An 18811-nucleotide genomic window follows, 5' to 3' on the forward strand; every position below is an offset into this window, starting at 1 on the left:
TCATTTTCAAAGTCTTATTTAAAAGGTTTATGAGTTGTGATATACCCGTCTCTCCCAAGACATTCCACACTTCGATCGGTATATCATCTAGGACCACTGTTTTTCTTTGCTTCATCTTTTTCAAAGCTACAATTACTTCTTCCTTCTTGGTACGGCAGTAGAAGGAGGAATTTCTACACTTTTCAGAGTTAATCAACTCCCCCAAAGAACTACTCCTTTCATGTCCTTCATTGAAAAGATTATGAAAATACTCTTTCCATCCATCTTTAACCACGTTCTTTGTAGCTAAGACATTTTCATTCTCATCCTTGATGCACCTTACTTGGTTCAAGTCTCTTGTCTTCCTTTCCCTAGCTCTAGCTAGTTTATAGATATCCAACTCTCATTCTTTGGTATCTAATAGCTTATACATATCATCAAAAGCCGCTAGCTTTGTTTCTCTCACAGCTTTCTTCACCTCCTTCTACATTCTTTTATACATTTCACCATTTTCGTCGGTTCTATCCTTGTATAAGGCTTTACAACATTCCTTCTTCGCCTTAACTTTTGCTTGTATGTCATCCTTCCACCACCAAGATTCCTTTTGATATGGAGCGAAACTGTTGAACTCTCCTAATACCCCTTTTGCCACTTTTTGGATACAACTAGCCATGAAATCCACATTTGGCTAGCATCCTTCTATGTATCCCATCTGCATTACTTTCTTTTTGAAAAAAGACTTGTTTTTCTCCTTTTAGATTCCACCATCTAGCCCTTGGAATTCAAGGTCTTGTTCTTTCTTTTATCACTTCTCCTGGTATAACTTTGCAATCCTTACAAGTTAGATGATCTCTTTCCACATTAAAAGGAAATCTATTTGTGTTTTTGATGACCCGGTCTTGTAGGTAATCACATGTGTAATACCCTGATTTTTTTTTAATATGTGATTTAGTTATGAAATTCAAATTAATTGATGATTTTGAAATCCAAGTGAAGGGAAATGTGAAATCTTGTTCTTGGTCTTTATTATTAAATTAAGTATTCTGTGTTGTATTTAGAGTTACGACGTATTTATATTTACGGCGTTTAAATTTTTTTTCCGATAAGTTAAAAAGACGAGAATGCCCTAGTTGGTTAAACAGAATTATACGAGGATGTATTTTATCCTTATATGTTTTGCCGTATTTCTTGACATATTCAAATAGACCTCGATCCCATGAGCGCGTAGGCGAAAACTGTTCGCCAAATGGAGTTATAACGAAGGAGATATAAACGAACAAAGACAAGGGCATTTTGGTCATTTTGACCTTTCAATTCTAGAAGGCTTTAGCTTTGTTGGAGCAAGGATGAGGGTGATGAAGCCATGTGTGTGGCTATGATGAGAGGAAAGGATGAGAAATGAGAGAGAGGAGGGATTAGGGCTGCCCAATCAGGATAGAAAGAAAAGAGATAAGGGAGAGATGAGAGAAGCATTGGATCCTCTTTGACTCGAGTGACCTGACCCGGCTCCCTTCATATTTTTCCAACGTCTTTTGTTAGTTTTTCTTGCTGATTTCGTGAACCACCACCTAGAACCAACTCCGCGAACCTCGCTCTTCCATTTCCACCCAAACTCGACGAGGTTTGGTTTCCATTTCGTGAAGAACGGAGTCGGTGGCTCCGAGGGTTCCATGGCGGCGATTCGTCATTTCTAAAGGTGTTGCCTTCATCCACCACCACCTTTAGCCTCCTCTTGAGGCCAGAAACAAATCCTAAACAAGTTTGGGGGGCGGTGGAGCAGCAGATTCGATGAATTGAAGAACACTCAATTTAGGGTTTCCGACGGATCAAGGGCAAATTCAGGTATTTTTTTGCTGAATTGGACTTTAGCCTAGGTATGAAACTTCTTCCCCGTGATGTGTTCTACAATCTTGTGAAATTTGGTAATTTTTGGAGTTAATCAGAAAATTGGGTATCAGTTCGCTAGAAATCGCCGCTTGCGGTGGCACGTGGCCAGTGGACCACCTTGCCTTTTTAAGTTATATTCGATATTATGAATTCATATTTGATATTCGTTTGATGTGATTCGATTGTTTGAATCTAGTATTGAACATATCCACCACTTGAATATTATTAGTAAACGGTTTATATATGACAGTGAACTACGAATGACTTGATGCCGTTTGAGGGTACGTAGACATTCTAACAAGAAGGTTAGATGTAGCCATAAAGTAACCAAAATAAATTTATTGTGGTTAATAGAGTAAAGATTAACCATGACTTTACTTTGGCCTATCACCGTGTTTAGCTTCCGAATTTTTGGGGTGTTACAACATGCTCTTTCTCTCTTCTTAAAGAAACTGTTGGCGCTAAAAAGAGATTGTATGCCATTGAAAGATCCAATATGCCTTCCCCCTCCTCATTTCTCTTCTCTCATCTAACTAAATGAAGCTTTTAATCTTCTTCTTCTTCCTTTTTTTTTCCTGTTTTGCTTCGTAATTTTAATGGTTATACGCAAGTTTTCAAGTCAATATTCTCTAAAATGGTCTCTTTTTCTTTCAAATCTCGTCTCGTCTAACTAAACGAACTTAATCTCTCTTTTTTACAAATAAATTTCATACTTAAAAACACATTTTCAAGTTCATTTTTTATAAAATGGTCCTTATTTTTTCAAATCTTGTCTCGTCTAACTAACAAATATAATCTCTCCAACAAATTAGTTATGAACAAACTTTTGTGATAAATATAATCTCATATGTTGAATATGCTTGGAGAATATGGATATGGGGAGTTTGAAATCCTATTGAAAAAACTTAAACTCAATATTTTGAGTGATGTGTCAAATGAAAAAGCCTATTGGAAGATTTGGGCTTAAGCCCTAATTTCATCCAAAGGAAGGCCCATTGGAAGAAATAGCCACCACAATATGATGGACACAGTCAATTGTTTATTTATATAGAGAAGTAATAAACTCATAAACACTCTTTTTAGCCTCTTATGCAATTATGTTTAATTTTGACTATTGATTTTGTTTAATTTATTTAATATAATGGTTAGAAATAAAAAAAGGTGTATAAGAAGTTAAAAAATGTGTCTGAAAATTACTTCCCATTCGTAAATACATGCATGCACTAATATTTTCTTAGTGTATTAGTTTATGAATTTGGCTACAATACTTACATACAGTTAATACAATCATTATCTTGATCGTCAAATGATGATTGTATTAAGTATTTATATTTACATGAATCATATATGACCTTTAGCTAAAAATTGTACTAAATAAATATAAGTATTGTACTTAATTTTATTAATTCATATCTTTTTTCTGTCATAACTTCCATTCAGTTAGGAATCAAAGTCGTCATTGAGACCTTCTTTCACACATTACTTCTCACTTACCAATCGAATCTCAGAGGGGTCAGAGACTTAGGGGCCACAAGTAGGTTTAATGTTCCAGTATTTTATATAACAACTATAGAATATATACCCAGGAGCAGAGTCAGAAATTTCTTCTAGTGGGGGCAGCTGAAAACAACTAAGAAAACTTATATTATAGTATGATTATATGCAATATGATATTAATGATGGTTTCAAATGATGATGCATCACAATTCCAATGTTACAAAAATTTCAATATAGTAGTGGAAAGTGGCAAAGTGATGAGAAAAATATAAGTACATGATAGGCGAGAGAGAGTTTTTTTAGTTTGAATGATAGAACAAGAGCATCTGCCCCTAGTGAGCCTTCATTGGCTCTGTCCATGTATATACTTGACCAAATAAAAACTATATAATATATAAATAAAATAATGCTACAAGCAACGCAAAATATTTATTAAGTGGTGCCTTTTCAAACTCCTTCCCTTTCTTTAGTGTAGATTCAAATAATAATGTCATTTGTATTAAAAAATATAATTTTTTTATAAAATATATTGTATAGAGTAAGCGTATGCATTAATCGTTATATGCGTGCATGCCTTTCTATTACTTTCGATGACATTCAAACTAATTAAAAACAATTCAAAATCAAAATCAAATGATGATGATGCCAAATACTTTGGAGAGATTTTTTTGAACAAACGATAGTGTCTTCATTAAAGGAATGGGGAAGTGCACTAGTAGAAAAAAACTCATCTATCACGGTCGATGCCCGTGATAAATTGCAATCCACCACGGACATTGTGCCCGTTAGTAATCTGGATGTGATAGAAAGTCACAGATTCTACCACAGGTTATGCCCGTTGTCCATTGTAATATAACCACAGATTGTGCCCGTTGTAGATTAAGATCTAATACCACGTGCACTATAACCGTTGTGGATTACAAATTGGTCACGGCTAATGCCCGTCATAAAAAAAATTCTATAAATAAAAAAAATTAATAAATATTGTTTAATAAATGTATTATATAATATTTATAAACAAAATTACACATTTACTATAATATAACAATTAAATAAAAAAATCATAGATTCAAACATTACAGTTGTACACTAAGCTAAAGCTAATAACAAAACGATGAGCTATACAAAGAAATACCAAACTATCCAAAGACCTCCAACAAACAACGACATTGTCACTTGAAGACTTCACATTTCTTTGAACACCTCCAAACAAAGGACCTTGAGAGTGAACTACTGCCCCTAATGCTTGAGCCTTAATAATTGTTGCCTCTCTCTATCTCGATGAACATAAGCATATGGATCAAGAAAAAAATCTTGTACCTGTATAGGTAGAAATATACATTTGATCTCAATCAAGAAAAGTGAATAGAACTCTTGAAAAATTACATGTTCCTTTAACTGCTAGGATGCTCTCATATATACTTTAACAACCACTCTAGGCTCTGTCAAATGTAGCACATTGACAGCTATGTTAATATACAATAAAAGGTCGTACCCAGTGCACAAGGCTCCCGCTTTACGCAGGGTCTGGGAGAGGTGAATGTCGGCTAGCCTTATCCCCATTTATGGAGAGGCTGTTCCCAAGTCTCGAACCCGAGACCTACCGCTCATGGGCGAAAGCACTTGCCATCGCACCAAGTGCGACCTCTTATGTTAATATACAATGATTATATTAAATTGCAATCGAAACTCTTAGGAACTTAAATGGAGAAATGAAAATGCGATCAAAATTCATGATATCAGAATTCATCCATACCTCTATGCATTCGTGTAGATCATCACCTTCTGTTCTCACATGACATGAGTCTGCAAAACCATGAGATCGCGTCAATGAGTAATTGAGAGCTGGATGTGTGCAAGACTAAACTCGTTTACGTGTTCGATCGAAAGGGACCACACATTGATTGTCTCCCGAGCGCCATACACTCCTTGGGATGTTCCAGTGTACGCGATTGCATGCTACATAATCAATTAATCACCATTTACTTGGAAATTGAAAATCTGTATTTTTTGTGACATTCTTACACTGAACTGTTTGTTTGTAAATTGACTTTGCTGTAGAAATTTCTATCCTTTTAGGACAAGGGGAAGGGCAAAATTCCCAAGTTTCCAACCTATACAATTGCAGCAGTCACTGTATCCAAAAGGATGTTGGCAGTGTAACTATTTGACTGCATTTGAAGAAAAATAAACATACAAATTACTTTTACCTCAATACATAAATTAGAAGTTCCTTAACGAACTTGATGCTAAAGTAAAATGAACTTACATCACATCTTGTAACGGTGTCGAGGGGAAAAACTGGGGATAATGGATAAATAGAAAACGGAGAATCGAAGAAAGCGATGAAAGTTGAAAACCAATGCACGATTACAAATCAGTTTTCTTTGAGAACAAAAAACAAACACCTAGTGTGCAAGTCTGAAAGTTGAAAACCAAGCTCTGATGCTTCACCTGATGATTAAACCTTGATGGTGGTGAGCGCAGATATCAGAGAGGCGCACTGCCGTACCTGTTTTTCTCAGAAGTAGAATCGAAGAAAGCAAGCCAAAGTAATTCATTAAAAATCATCTTATATGACTCCCTAGTCGCGATAGAGTGATGATTTGCAGACAAATATGGGAGGACTTGCCCGTTATTGGACAATTATAACTAAACTGAACCTATCATAATGAAATTGTCTATCCCTCCTAAACACTAAACCTTCTATGCTAACAAACGAATAGACTTCAAATGCAGAATGTCTACATTCCATTTTGGGCACTCAAAATCACCACCTATACGGCTCCACCTTATCACCTTCGTAAGCATAAACACAATCACCATACCTGCATCAGGACCAACATCATACTGCTTCCCATATGGATCCAAACCTAAATCCGATCGGCTTCGGTTGTATCCCCCATACCTATCATCTATATAGGAGCCGCCGGAGCCACCACCGTGATCGAATTTCAGAGAATTCTCGTATGGATTTTCATATACAGAACACATACATGAGCATATTGGAACAAGCTTTGGGATTTTTACCTTACAGAAGAAGCCGCGGATTTGGGTGCGCAGTTGACGGAAGGGAGGACGAGTTCGGGAGGAAATCGTCGGGTCTGCAATTAGAGATGGTTTTGTTTCTGACTCCGAAAAGGTTGAATTGGGCTCGAGTATGCAAAGGTGGAGGCGTTTGGAAATTTCTGAAGAGAACAGAGAAGTTGCAAGAGATATGAAAATGAGGAGGGAGAGCTAACGCTCTCTCTTTGAAAATAGGGAGTTAGAGATTTTAGGCGCCATGCCAAAATTTTGGCAGCCCTCCAAATTTTTAATCTCCCGCCTCCTCCAAATGTTTTCAATTATGAAGATAAAAACATCCACCACGGGCCAAAGGCGTGGTGAATTCACAAAAGACGATGTGGTAATTTGAAGTAACCATTACGAGCATATCTCGTGGTAATTATGATATTTCATCACGGATATAAATGTTCGTTATAGATTATTCGCTTTTAACAACGGGTCAAAATTTGACCGTGGTGGTTAATGTTATCTACCACGAGTTAAACTTGACTGTGGTAATTGAATAGTTTTTACCACGAGCTATATATGCCCGTGATAGAATTGACGTGGTAGATGAACTGTTTTGTTCTAGTGGTGGATCAAGTCTCACAATAGCTAGTAATAATGTAGTTCAAATTCACATTTAGCGAGAATCAAATTTAAGATTTCTCACTTACAAACAAAGAATAATACCACTAGATAATAGTACTAAGTGGTTACTTTAGAGAGATATTGATTATTCATGTGCGTACGTGATTACTATTTAAGTCGTTGATTTATTTCGTTTGTATATACGTATAAATAGTCGACATTATTATGGAAAACAAAGTTTAGTAGGGCATGTCGTGAGACTCTTGACCTACCATATATTCTCCTAACAAATAATGTGTATGCATGGATCCAAAAAATGGTGATGGAGCAACATGGTCGATTGGAACAGCACTTAACTCCCTTTGCTAGACCCTATAAAACGTCGGTGGAATAAACTGGAAAGTGGAAACCCTACTTTAGTTTAATTTATTAATTAGGAGCTGCTTAATTGTTGCTAATGCCAGATTAATTGGTTTACTTTTTTGTATTATATGAAAAGATTTGCTTAAATGGAAGCTTTAGGTTTTGGAAGACTAGATCCTAACGCCAAAATGTCGGTTGGAATAACTTTTGATTTAGTGATGGGTCAAGATTTTTTTCTTGTTTTGACCAAGTGACGGGTCAAGATTAAAAGTTCAATATGAGGATGAGGTACAACATGAGAAAAAAAAACGAAATAACATTATCATTTCAAACAAATCATGAGTTACAACTTTTTACTTACATAAAAATTAGATAATTTACGTAATGTAACACATGGCACATTTTAATAAATGATTCATGAATCATGATACATAATCGCTTGTCATGTGGCAGTGCTCTCCCTACTTGAGTTTTTTTTTTTGTCACAAAGAAACGTTGGGAAGCTTAGGTTAAACTCGAACTTCGATTATGTGTGTAAGGATAAATACTCTATAATTGAAGCTAAGTAGGGAAATGATTTTCTCAATTTGAATTTCATTTCATTGATGGTTGTGTTGTGTTATCATCTTAATTTCAACCACAAAAGTTTTCTGTGTTGGCAAGCAAAAGAGTCGTAGGAGAGTTTCATATATTAAGGAAACACATCAACATTTGAACCACGTAAATGTTTGTTGTTTTTGAAGTTACCAAAAAAACACGATTAACATTTGAGAAGAGAAATACTTAAAAGACTAAAACACCAACTAGCAGAATTAATTGGTATAAGGGTGTGATTGATATATATATAAGATTTGATTAATGAAAGTGCTTTTATTAAAAAGAAAATAGTTTTCACACATTTTTTTCTTCTTCCTTGTTAGAGCTCGTTTGGATGTACTTTTAAAATGACTGAAAGTGCTTTTAATGAAAATATTTTTAAAACCAATTCTTGGTAAAAGTGCAAGTAAATCATGAAAAAAACACTTAAAGTGCTTCTTGGAGAAAGTACGTAACTAGTGCTTCTTGCAGAAAGCACTTCAAGTGCTTTTGAAACCTAAATTTTTTTTTCTTCTAAAAACGCTTTCAGTTATTTTAAAAATACATCTAAACGAGTTCTATACACCTATACTTATTTATGGCCACTGTGTGTGGATTCTTAATTAATTTATATAGTGAATAAGGATATAAATAAAATGAGACGTGAGGTGCTAAAATAAGTGTGAAAATCAACTCCCTCCCTTAAAAGTTGAAACTAATCATGTAAAGTCAAGGCATTATAACTGACATTTGACAATGATTTTCGTTTGTTAAATACAAGTTTTTTTAGATAGGAACAGAGCGCGAAGCGTTAAAAGAAAAGGCAGTTTATTCACTTGGTGGGCTTGTTATACACATGTCAACAAATATTGCATATGCCGAAGCAATGTGATGAGTAATATATAGAGAACTTGTTGAGTACTGTCAACGCAACATGTTGAGATATGTCTAGCATGCATTACATTAAATATTTAGTGGGAACAAAAGGAACACGTACCAGATATTTGAAGGGTCCTCAAAGACCTTCACATGTATATTTTTCAGACTCGGGTGATCCTTGGACCACCTTAGTCCATACTTCCATCCGCCCTTGATTCCTACAGTGGCTTTTGACTAAAATGTGCAAAAAATAACAAAGCAAAACAGAATTTTCTCATCACATAATCTATGATTTTCATCTTCTTATTTTTGGTGAAATTTGTCATCTCTTAACTTAAAACATACATGTCAACGATATTGACTATAGCAGATGAGCACCTCCTCATCCACTTAACTTCAAATTTTTCTTCTTCAAACCCGATTAGATTAAAGTAAAGTATTATTCTTTAAAGAATGTCATTGCCATTGGCTACACTCCACCGACCAAGCCACTTTCAATTAACTGGTTATGGAACTCATTTTTTAAAGGCTTAATCTAAAAATAGACCACTAGTTCATGAAAACTCAAACACCCCATCTACATTTAATTCATATTCATTACCAAGCTACATTAGGGTTAGGACCGACCTCAATTATAAAATATTCAAATAAATATGCCAATTTTTTGTCCAAAAGTTTGATGCGACAATTTTATCCATCGTGACTCTATTTTTATTTATTTTTTGCTTAAGCACTATTATGGAATGACTTTGAAGATGAATTTCAAGCTTATATTTCATATTGTATGTTTTGAGTTTGATTCTTGACTCTAGTAATTCGTACGATAATAATAAGAAAAAAGCTAAAATACTTCTGTAAATCTTCATGGCTTCCAAAATGATAGAATATCATGACAAAGCCATCAGTTAATTCCTTTTTAAAAAAATTGAATATAAATAAATGGTACGGCCCCAGACGTCAACAGCCCTCTTCTGCTCCTGTTGTTCGTTAATCCGCAAAAAGCTGGTCCAAGTCCGTCTGCCCTCTCTTGTCGCATTTCTGGAATTTCCCGCGAAAACTGCCGGTTTTTAACGTCCTCTCATAACCTTCTCAATTTCTACTCTCACTTTATACAAGAACCCAAAAACAACATAGAAAATAAAAACAAAAATTAAGAAAAAAAAAGGGATAAAAATAAAGAGGTTTGTCCACTTTTGGCGGGAGTTCACTCTCTCGCCGACACATTTCCCAGAACCCACAGTTTTTCTGAATTTCTTTTTTTGTTTTTGATTTCCTTTTTAGGTTTTTTTTTAATTTTTTAATTTTTTTTAATTTTAATTTTTTTCTTCTTCTAAAAAAACCCGTTTGTTTTATGGAAGTTCTATTTTTTTATTTTTTTATTTTTAAGATTAGCACTCGTTTTGTTAATATTTAATTTATTTGAATTTCTGGGTGTTGAATTTAGTTGCAGTAGGTAAGGCTGCTGATGCTTACTTGGCAGCATTGGCTTTTAAACAACATGTTTGGATTGAGCCAGGAGTCGGTTCAAGATTTAGGTACATGTTTCTTTTTTTCTTGGTTCTTTTTATGTTTTTGTCGGATGACGTTTATCTTCTTCTTGATTCTGCTTTATTTCTTCTTTTTTTTATACGTCATACAATGCTTTTTCTCAAGCTTTCAAATGGGATTTCTTGGAATTTTATGAATCTGCAATCTTTTGATGGGAAATTTGGGGTTTTCTAATTTTATGTAGCGTTTTTGTTGCAGAGGTTGAAATGTTAAATTCAAGAAGTGGGAAGGTTGCAAAGCAGAAAGGATTTGTAGAAATGGTGAGATTGTGAAAGAGAGAGAGAGAGAGAGAGAGAGAGAGGCACAAACATAAAGAGAATGATACTTGAGGAGGTATTGAGAGGTTTGATAAAGAAGAAGAATAAGAAGAATGTTGTGTTGGTTGGGATTCCAATTGATAGCCAGAGCACAGAGCTGCTCGGATGGGCTCTCGTTAAAGTCGCCGAGCCCGGAGATTGCGTGATTGCAGTTCATGTCTGTCGAAGTTCTGGTACATGTCTGCAGATTTAGTTTAATTTTCATCTATTTTTCAATAATTTTATGTTTAATTTGGTTGATCTTAGCTATTCAGATCGAGCCCGACAGCATAACATGCGAGACTGTTGGTGACATAACGTTTATTATGTACAGATTATGTCTCGAAAACCAAGAAGATGTTGGATGGTTACGTAGAGGCTTATGAGGGGCTATGTGACATTAAAAAGGTTTTTACTTGTTAATCTTCACTACTCTAGCACAGGTTCAATTGTTCAAAAACTTGAGACTGGTTATGGATTTTTATGCTTTAAATTTCAGGTAGAGCTCATCGGTCAGGTCTTGACAGGAAGGTCAATCCGAAAAGCTCTAGTTGGAGAGGCGAAAAACCATTCTACAGTGGCCATAGTTGTAGGCACAAGCAAGCCAAAAACTCTAGGGTAAGGGACAAAGACTGATCTCAGAAAGAAACTTGCATTAGTTTTCAAGATTTTTGTCTCATTACTCTAAGAAGAGTTCATTTGCAGCGGTTGGGATTCTACGGCGAAATTCTGTGCTAAGAAAGTGCCACCGACCACTGATGTTGTGGCCATCCACAATGGGAAAATTGTGTTCAGACGGTGTACCAGCAATCAACTACCAGGTTGGTGTTTTGAGTCAAAATACTAAATTCTGCAGACTTAGGCATAGCCAAGTTGGTTAGAACTGCCTACTCCACCCTCTGCACTCAAATTCGAATCCCCTCCCTGCAGTTTACATTTTTATTAGAATATCGCTCGAATCAGAAAGTAAAAATGAATACTACATTCTGTTTTTCAGCTTTGGTAAGTCTCACCGAAGACCCAAGACCAAGTCTTTGCTTTGAGAGTCTCACTCCCAAAGGATACTCATCTGAATTTAGTGACTTTGAGGCGCATAGAGAAACCCCGAAATCACCTTCTAATATGGCAGAGAGCTCCCTAAATGGTTCGAAGCATGGCAGTGAAGAAACAAAGAATGAACAAAAAAGAGTGCCTTGGAGATCAGTTTCACTTGGTGCAGCAGGACATGTGGATAAGAACCTTGGCTGGCCCCTACTTCGAAGAGCGAATTCTGTAGATCCTCAATTATCCACCACAAGGGACATGTCTGTGGTGCAATGGGTGATGAGCTTGCCAGATCGCTCTCCACAGCAGTTTCCTCGGTGTACAACTATAAAAGAAAATCCATTTGAACGAAGTATTGGTGACATTGTTCATGAGAGTATGGAGGGTAGTTTTCCTGCTTTCGATGAACTTCCTGAAGGGTTCAAGCATCTGCTCGAAACAAACTCATCTAGTTGCAGATGGTTCAGTTATGAGCTTCTGAAGGCTTCAACTTCTCAATTCGCATCAGGTTTGAAATCATTTTTTCCTTCCCTTCTCTCAGTTTGAATTCTTTTAAGTACTTCTCTATCGATTAAGTTCTTTGTCTTTTAACAGAAAATCTTATCGGGAAAGGAGGATGCAACCTAGTGTACAAGGGAACTCTTCCAGCTGGCAAGCCAGTGGCAGTAAAGCTTATGAAGTCATCAAAAGAAGCATGGAAGGATTTTGTTCATGAAGCCGATATCATATCCTCCTTGAAGCACAAACACGTTTTGCCTATGCTTGGGTTCTGTATCAAAGACAATGTTCTCATTTCTGTTTATGATTTCTTACCTAAAGGAAGCTTAGAGGGAAACTTGCATGGTAAATGTTCAAGTACTTTTATCCTATGTTTTACATTCTAGGTAAGAAGTTTCAGAACCCATGTTGATTTCAAGATGATAATTGATGCAGGCAAGAACAAAGACAAATCTGTATTGTCATGGGAGGTGAGATTTAATGCTGCTGTTGGGATTGCTGAAGCCCTCAATTATCTGCATGGAAAATGTCCTCAACCAGTTATTCATAGAGATGTCAAGTCCTCAAACATTCTTCTCACCAAAGATCTTGAACCACAGGTACCGCTTAATCGAAGTAATACAGATGGTGTTTAAAATATGATCACAACCTTAAGTGTCTCTAAAACTGACTAAATGCTTGCATCTACATGACAGCTATCGGATTTTGGCCTTGCAATCTGGGGACCAACAACTACATCTTTTAAGACTGCATGCGATGTGGTGGGAACATTTGGTTATCTTGCTCCCGAATATTTCATGTACGGAAAAATCAGTGACAAGATTGATGTTTATGCATTTGGAGTGGTCCTGCTTGAATTATTATCAGGACGAAAACCAATTGGCTCTGAGACTCCCAAAGAACAAGAAAGCTTGGTCATGTGGGTAAGAGAGTCACCTCTATAATTTGATTTTTCATTCTTAATTTTCACCTAATTGATCTGTTTCGGATAAGTGACATTGAATTCCATCTCAGGCAAAGCCGAAAATAGAGAGCGGGGATGTCAAAGACTTACTGGATCCGAATTTGGATGCAAAGTTCGATGAGGTTCAGGTGCTGAGAATGGTTCGGGCAGCGAAACTCTGCATCACACGCTCGGCCCGCCTTCGTCCAAAAATGAGTGAGGTACAGAAATTTCTTATGCTTACTAACTTGTAGGAAATAAGTTTCTGTTTAGTTTTAATGTGGAAAGGATTCCAAGTTTCATCATGCTTTTTCTTTCCCCTCAGATACTGAAGCTTCTAAAAGGGTTATCAGATGTTGAAAAGCAAGTGAACTCTCAATCTTTTGACATAGAGGAGTCAGAAAACTGGGATGATAATGACGATGAAGTTTATCCAAACTCGAGCGCAGAGTTGCATTTAGGTCTTGCGCTGCTCGATGTGGATGATGATACAACATCATCGTCAAGTAGCGTGGAGCGGAGCAACAGCCTTTCGTGGGAACAATATTTGAAGGGAAGATGGAGCAGATCATCAAGCTTTGATTAGCATCTTTTTCTACTCTCTTGTTTTGTAAGTTTGCCACATACTTGTGCAGCAAGGAAATTAGCATCTGTACGGTATGGGAAACCTAAAAAAAAAAAAAAAAAAAGTGTGCACCCAATGGTTGGGGTGGATTGTAAATAAACTTGTACAAATAAATCGTTGAAGTGATAGTGTGAAAGGATGAAAATCTGTAGCTTGTTTAAATTAGCTTGTCAGAAACTCAGTTTTCAACATGATCACTGAATGTGAGGCTGAAATTTTGTAGCTTTGTGGTATAATGAAATTTGTTGTTCAAAGCAGTCAACCGATGGGGCTCAGATGCAAAAGTTATACATAGACCTTTGGTTACTACTAGTTTTATATTTATGTGATGCTCGTGCGGTTTATGTTCTCCCGCACACACCAATGCATAAAAATTGAGTATAAATGATGTGGAACAGTAGATGACTGAAAGGATCGCAGAACAGCTGAAAAAGTGTAAAATTGGCATCAAAAGCCAAGCATTGCGAATTTGGGTCATGACCGACTTTTGAAGTGAACGGTATCACAAACAAGATGCAAAGCTTTTCCCCTGCATATGGGTTCTTTGGATTTTGGTGAAATTTTTTGTTTTACTAGCCCAAACGACATTTTAAGTTTTGAGGATATTTTGTTACTTTCGCAATTTTCTTTTCTGTTAGAATTCCTAGCAAACAGTATCTTATTATCTTTCAATCAATAAATTTGAGGTTTTCTCAAGTACCTGGTGAAATCTAAATTGCTTGTGGATTCTAATTTATGGTATTTCTTAGATATTCGTATTTCATTTATCCATGTTCTGTTAATATTGATGAATTTGCTCTTGAGAGGTTCACATAATGCAGAAGAATAGAAAGAGAGAAGACAGAGAAAGTGAAACTGCATATTGATTTCTTGATGATCAAGCTATCATTACAATGGTTGTTATATATTTCTCCCTTACTTAGCTGATATTTAGCTAAACAACTAACTCTCCTCTTTATCTCAACTAACTTGTAACAACCTATAACAGCTCACTCATTAATCTATTGACAAGTGTCATTTAGTTTGACCTTTGATCTTCTCTTCACTTGGATTAACCTTTTCACTTGGATCCTTACATCCCCCTCAATCGTATGCTCAAGTGAACTAAGCATAATATTGCCACAGTGTTTGTCACGCCCCGATCCCGATATACGTCCAAGATCGACACGTGACGTCGCTAAATACCCTTATCTAAAACATACCCCGCCTCCAGAATATGACAACTCACAACTCGAAAATCGAATCACATAGTAATTTTTCGCATACTTTATGGCTACATCTAACCTCCTCTTTAGACTGCCTACGTACCCTCAATAGGGATCAAGCCATTCGTAGTTCACCATTCAATACACTTTGACGTTTATCACAATACGTTCAAATAAAAAAGCATAGCATTCCTCAATCAATTATTAGAGCTTAACAAGCACGAATTACTAGATTCATGGCTACATAACAATCCCACATGACATTCATGGTTTCCATTCCATCCACCATATAAATCACTATGTTTTCAACATGATACCTCCATCCACAGCATGTAACATATCCAATAACCAACGAAGCACAATATTATTCTCAAGCCACATTGATCACTAAAATAATCATAATAATAACAATCATATCCAATGTCATTCCACAATCCCGTCAATTAATCCATTCATGAATCAAGGATGCATGATCTTAGCATTTAACTACGTTAATCAATCAATACAATAACATATCATTTCACATATTTGATTAAAGAACTCTATATAATTCTCTACTTGGATTATGAGTAACAACATGGCAAATCTAATTTATATTCACAAGGTGTGGATAATTCCCATTCACTCGAATCTAGGGTTCTAGACTAACCTTTTGGAAATGTGCAAGAGTAAGGATTTCGGACTACTCAACGGAATCCAACCACATCGGGTTCCGGATAATTCAATGGAACCAAAATATCAATCGGTTTCTTGTAATCTACCCAGACCTGTCGCATGTAAAATCAATGCCTACATCATGGAAATGGTGCATTGGGCAAATCAGAACTTGGATAAGTAGTGAAGCTTGGGTGAGTGACAATAATACAAGTATGTGATATTCAATAAAAACAGACCATCAATCACAATCTATAACATCAAGTATAGAATCATGCTTTATGAAATCATAATCAAGTCGTAGAAAACTCTGAAGGAGTCACCCAGGCATCCAACGACTTCTCCCATTCCAACCACCAAGATTCCCAAAAACCATCGTTCACATATACATTAAAAACTAGGGCTAGAGTGATGTAGTTCGGCCGAAGCGTACATAAGTAACCAAACAGGAAGTGGCCCCCCAAAGCGGATTAACAAAGTAGAGCCACACCTGAGAAAGTAACCAAGTAGGCAGTGACCCCCCAATGCGGATTAACCAAGTAGAGTCCTTCCTACAGTTGTTAGGAAGTGATCACCCAATGCGGATTAACCAAGCATGATCACTTCTAAGCATACATAGCTATAAGGATCGCCCAACACGGATTAACCAAGCACGATCCATATATAGTATGGTCCCCCAATACTGATTAACCAAACAGGACCACCAGTGACCCCCAAATGCGGATCAACCAAGCAGGGTTAAGATAATCAGGTAGGTAGTGACCCCCCAATGTGGATTAACCAAGTAGGGTCAAGATAATCAAGTAGGTAGTGACCCCCCAACGTGGATTAACCAAGCAAAGTCACACCTACAAAACTGTTAGGCGGTGATCACCCAACGCGGATTAACCAAGCATGATCACCCCTCAGTATAAATGGCCATAAGGATCGCCCAACATGGATTAACCAAGTGCGATCCATATCTGGTATGGTCCCCCAATACGGATTAACCAAGCAGGGTCATAGTCCACTACTAGCCCTCAATTTACAAAACATTTCAACATGCAATTTGAATCACTCTTTCCACAAATATTACCAATCCATGAATCAATTCACATTTAATAAAAATAAATCGATGGCCAATTATAAAAGAATCACATTTTAACAGAAAACACATTTATAAAACCATATCATATCCACAAAGGATATTAATATCAAGAATCGGGTAATCACCATATCACATATATTAAAGTCACTCACCGAGACAAGTCCGCAAAGCTTTACCGAGTCTCTAGTAATACTAATTTTAGTAATTCAATTGGTTCAAGACCTGTTGACAAAAATCAACGATGGGGTCCACACCCTAACAATTTAATCCGGAAGATCCGCAACTCATAATCTAGATCCGTAACTCCCTAAGGTCCACATTATGCTCAAAGAACAACATACTAAAATCTCATCGCGATCCGACGGTCAGATCTTCGCCAATTGCTAGGATTAGGTGGCGGTTAATAATTAATTTTACTAACTTAGAAATCTAATTCAGGAAGATCCGTACCTCGGATTCCCGATCCGTCAGTTCCAACTATCCTCAAATATTATTTTTTATAATGCATTAAAGTTTAGTAATGATCCAACGGTCGGATCATCGGTTCAAATTTTGATCAAATGATGTATCATAATGAAACTAAGTTCAAACAATCAAACCACTTCATACGGATATCAATTATGAATTTAGGGCATCTAATTGGACCTAGAAAAGTAGAAAGACATCATTGGCCCACTGGCCATGCGCTGTCGCATGCACCGTTGCGTGTGGCGGTCGGCCGCCCCGACTCACCAGAAAATTCAATCATTTCAAAAAATTACCAAATTTTACAAGCAAGTAGATCTCAGTGAGTGGAGCAAGTTTCATACCTGTGGCCAAGTCCATTTTGGCCAAGAAAAGCTTCAATTTCACTCGAACCCGCCGAAAACCCTAAGATAGGTGTTCTTCGATTTGACTTCCTTGATGTTCCAATGCCCCTACAACTGATTGGGTCTTGTTCCTGGGTCCAAGGGGAGTTGATTAGGGGTGGTGGTGGTTGGTGAGACTCGCCAGGATGATGGAATCGCCGTCAAAACTCCATGGGTCACCCGCACGGTTTTGGACCTAAAAACCCTCAAATTTGGGTGGAAATGGAAGATGGGAGATGGTAAAAGAGGTTGCAGGTGATGGATAGTTGAATTTCACCTGAAAAAATGGTGGAAGTGGCTGGAAACCACTCCAGGTTGGCGCGGGTAAATGGGTCCACGGAAATGGAGGGAAAAAAAAAATCCCTTTTTCCCTCATTGGTCCTTTTGTTTTTCCTTACTTCTAATTGGTCCCCTTAAACTTCCACATAATTGGGCTGGTCCTCACCTTTCATTGGTCACCATTTCCATGGGGAGTTTTAAAGAAAATTAAAATCTATAGTTTAGAAACACAACTTCAGATGTCCGTAACTATACTGTTAGAATCCGGACTCGTAAACGGCTTTTGCCTATGTGTTCATGGTTTCGAGATCTATCCAAAAATATAAATTGTGACCTTGAAAGGTCTACGAATTTTAGATAATTAATTTCCAAACTTCAACTTCGTAACTAGTTTAATTAAAATCTAAATTCAAATAAATTAATATAATTTCTCGTAAAATAATATAAAGTCTCAATAATACAAATATGTAGATTATAACAGTGAAATTTAGGAACGGGATTTCACAGTGTTGTTGAAACAAGGGTGCTGACAAGCCTTTTGTAAGTATATATGCATATTGCTCAGTAGAAGAAACATGTTGTATATGAAGATCTCCTCGAGTGACCATTTCTCTCACAAAGTGATAGTTTATCTCAATGTGTTTTGACTTGGTATGAAACACTGGATTTGTTAAAAGAGCTATTGCTGAGATATTATCACAATATAGGACTGGAGGTAGATGAATATCAACATGTAAATCACAAAACAACTGCCTAATCCAAGCTAGTTCTGCAGTTGTGATTGCTAAAGCTCTATACTCAGCTTCTGTGGAAGACCTTGAAACTGTGTACTGCTTCTTTGATGCCCAAGAAATTGGATTTGAACCAAGCTAGATAAAAAAGCCTGAAGTGGATCTTTTGTCATTTAGGTCACCAGCCCAATTTGCATCACTGGAGGATCGGAGATGTATTGGTCTTGGTCTAAATT

The 18811-nt window shown here is 36.6% G+C and overlaps 1 protein-coding gene across 3 annotated transcripts; it reads left to right on the plus strand.

Moving 5' to 3' along the window:
- Positions 1-9925: 9925 nt before the first annotated feature.
- On the plus strand, positions 9926-14033 carry LOC126587614 (protein kinase STUNTED-like). Of its 3 annotated transcripts, XM_050252697.1 has the most exons (12): positions 9981-9998; positions 10262-10352; positions 10564-10855; positions 10996-11069; positions 11161-11279; positions 11367-11482; positions 11659-12213; positions 12300-12548; positions 12639-12802; positions 12899-13126; positions 13218-13367; positions 13472-14033. In XM_050252697.1, exons 3-12 carry the CDS (start codon positions 10684-10686, stop codon positions 13730-13732), a joined length of 2088 nt encoding a protein of 695 aa, XP_050108654.1. In that variant the 5' UTR covers positions 9981-9998; positions 10262-10352; positions 10564-10683; the 3' UTR covers positions 13733-14033. The 3 variants fall into 3 exon arrangements, with proteins under 3 accessions (XP_050108653.1, XP_050108654.1, XP_050108655.1); XM_050252696.1 differs by having other exon boundaries at positions 9926-10352; XM_050252698.1 differs by lacking the exons at positions 9981-9998; positions 10262-10352 and having other exon boundaries at positions 10709-10855; positions 10937-11069.
- Positions 14034-18811: the final 4778 nt, after the last annotated feature.

The sequence above is a fragment of the Malus sylvestris genome, chromosome 10 (assembly GCF_916048215.2).
Source record: "Malus sylvestris chromosome 10, drMalSylv7.2, whole genome shotgun sequence".
NCBI classification, from domain to species: Eukaryota; Viridiplantae; Streptophyta; class Magnoliopsida; order Rosales; family Rosaceae; genus Malus; species Malus sylvestris.

Coding starts and splice junctions, on each gene's coding strand:
- LOC126587614 (XM_050252696.1), top strand. CDS start 10,684: ATGATACTTGAGGAGGTATTGAGAGGTTTGATAAAGAAGAAGAATAAG. Junction 11,280..11,366: donor AGCAAGCCAAAAACTCTAGG/GTAAGGGACAAA, acceptor GTTCATTTGCAG/CGGTTGGGATTCTACGGCGA. Junction 12,549..12,638: donor CTTAGAGGGAAACTTGCATG/GTAAATGTTCAA, acceptor TAATTGATGCAG/GCAAGAACAAAGACAAATCT.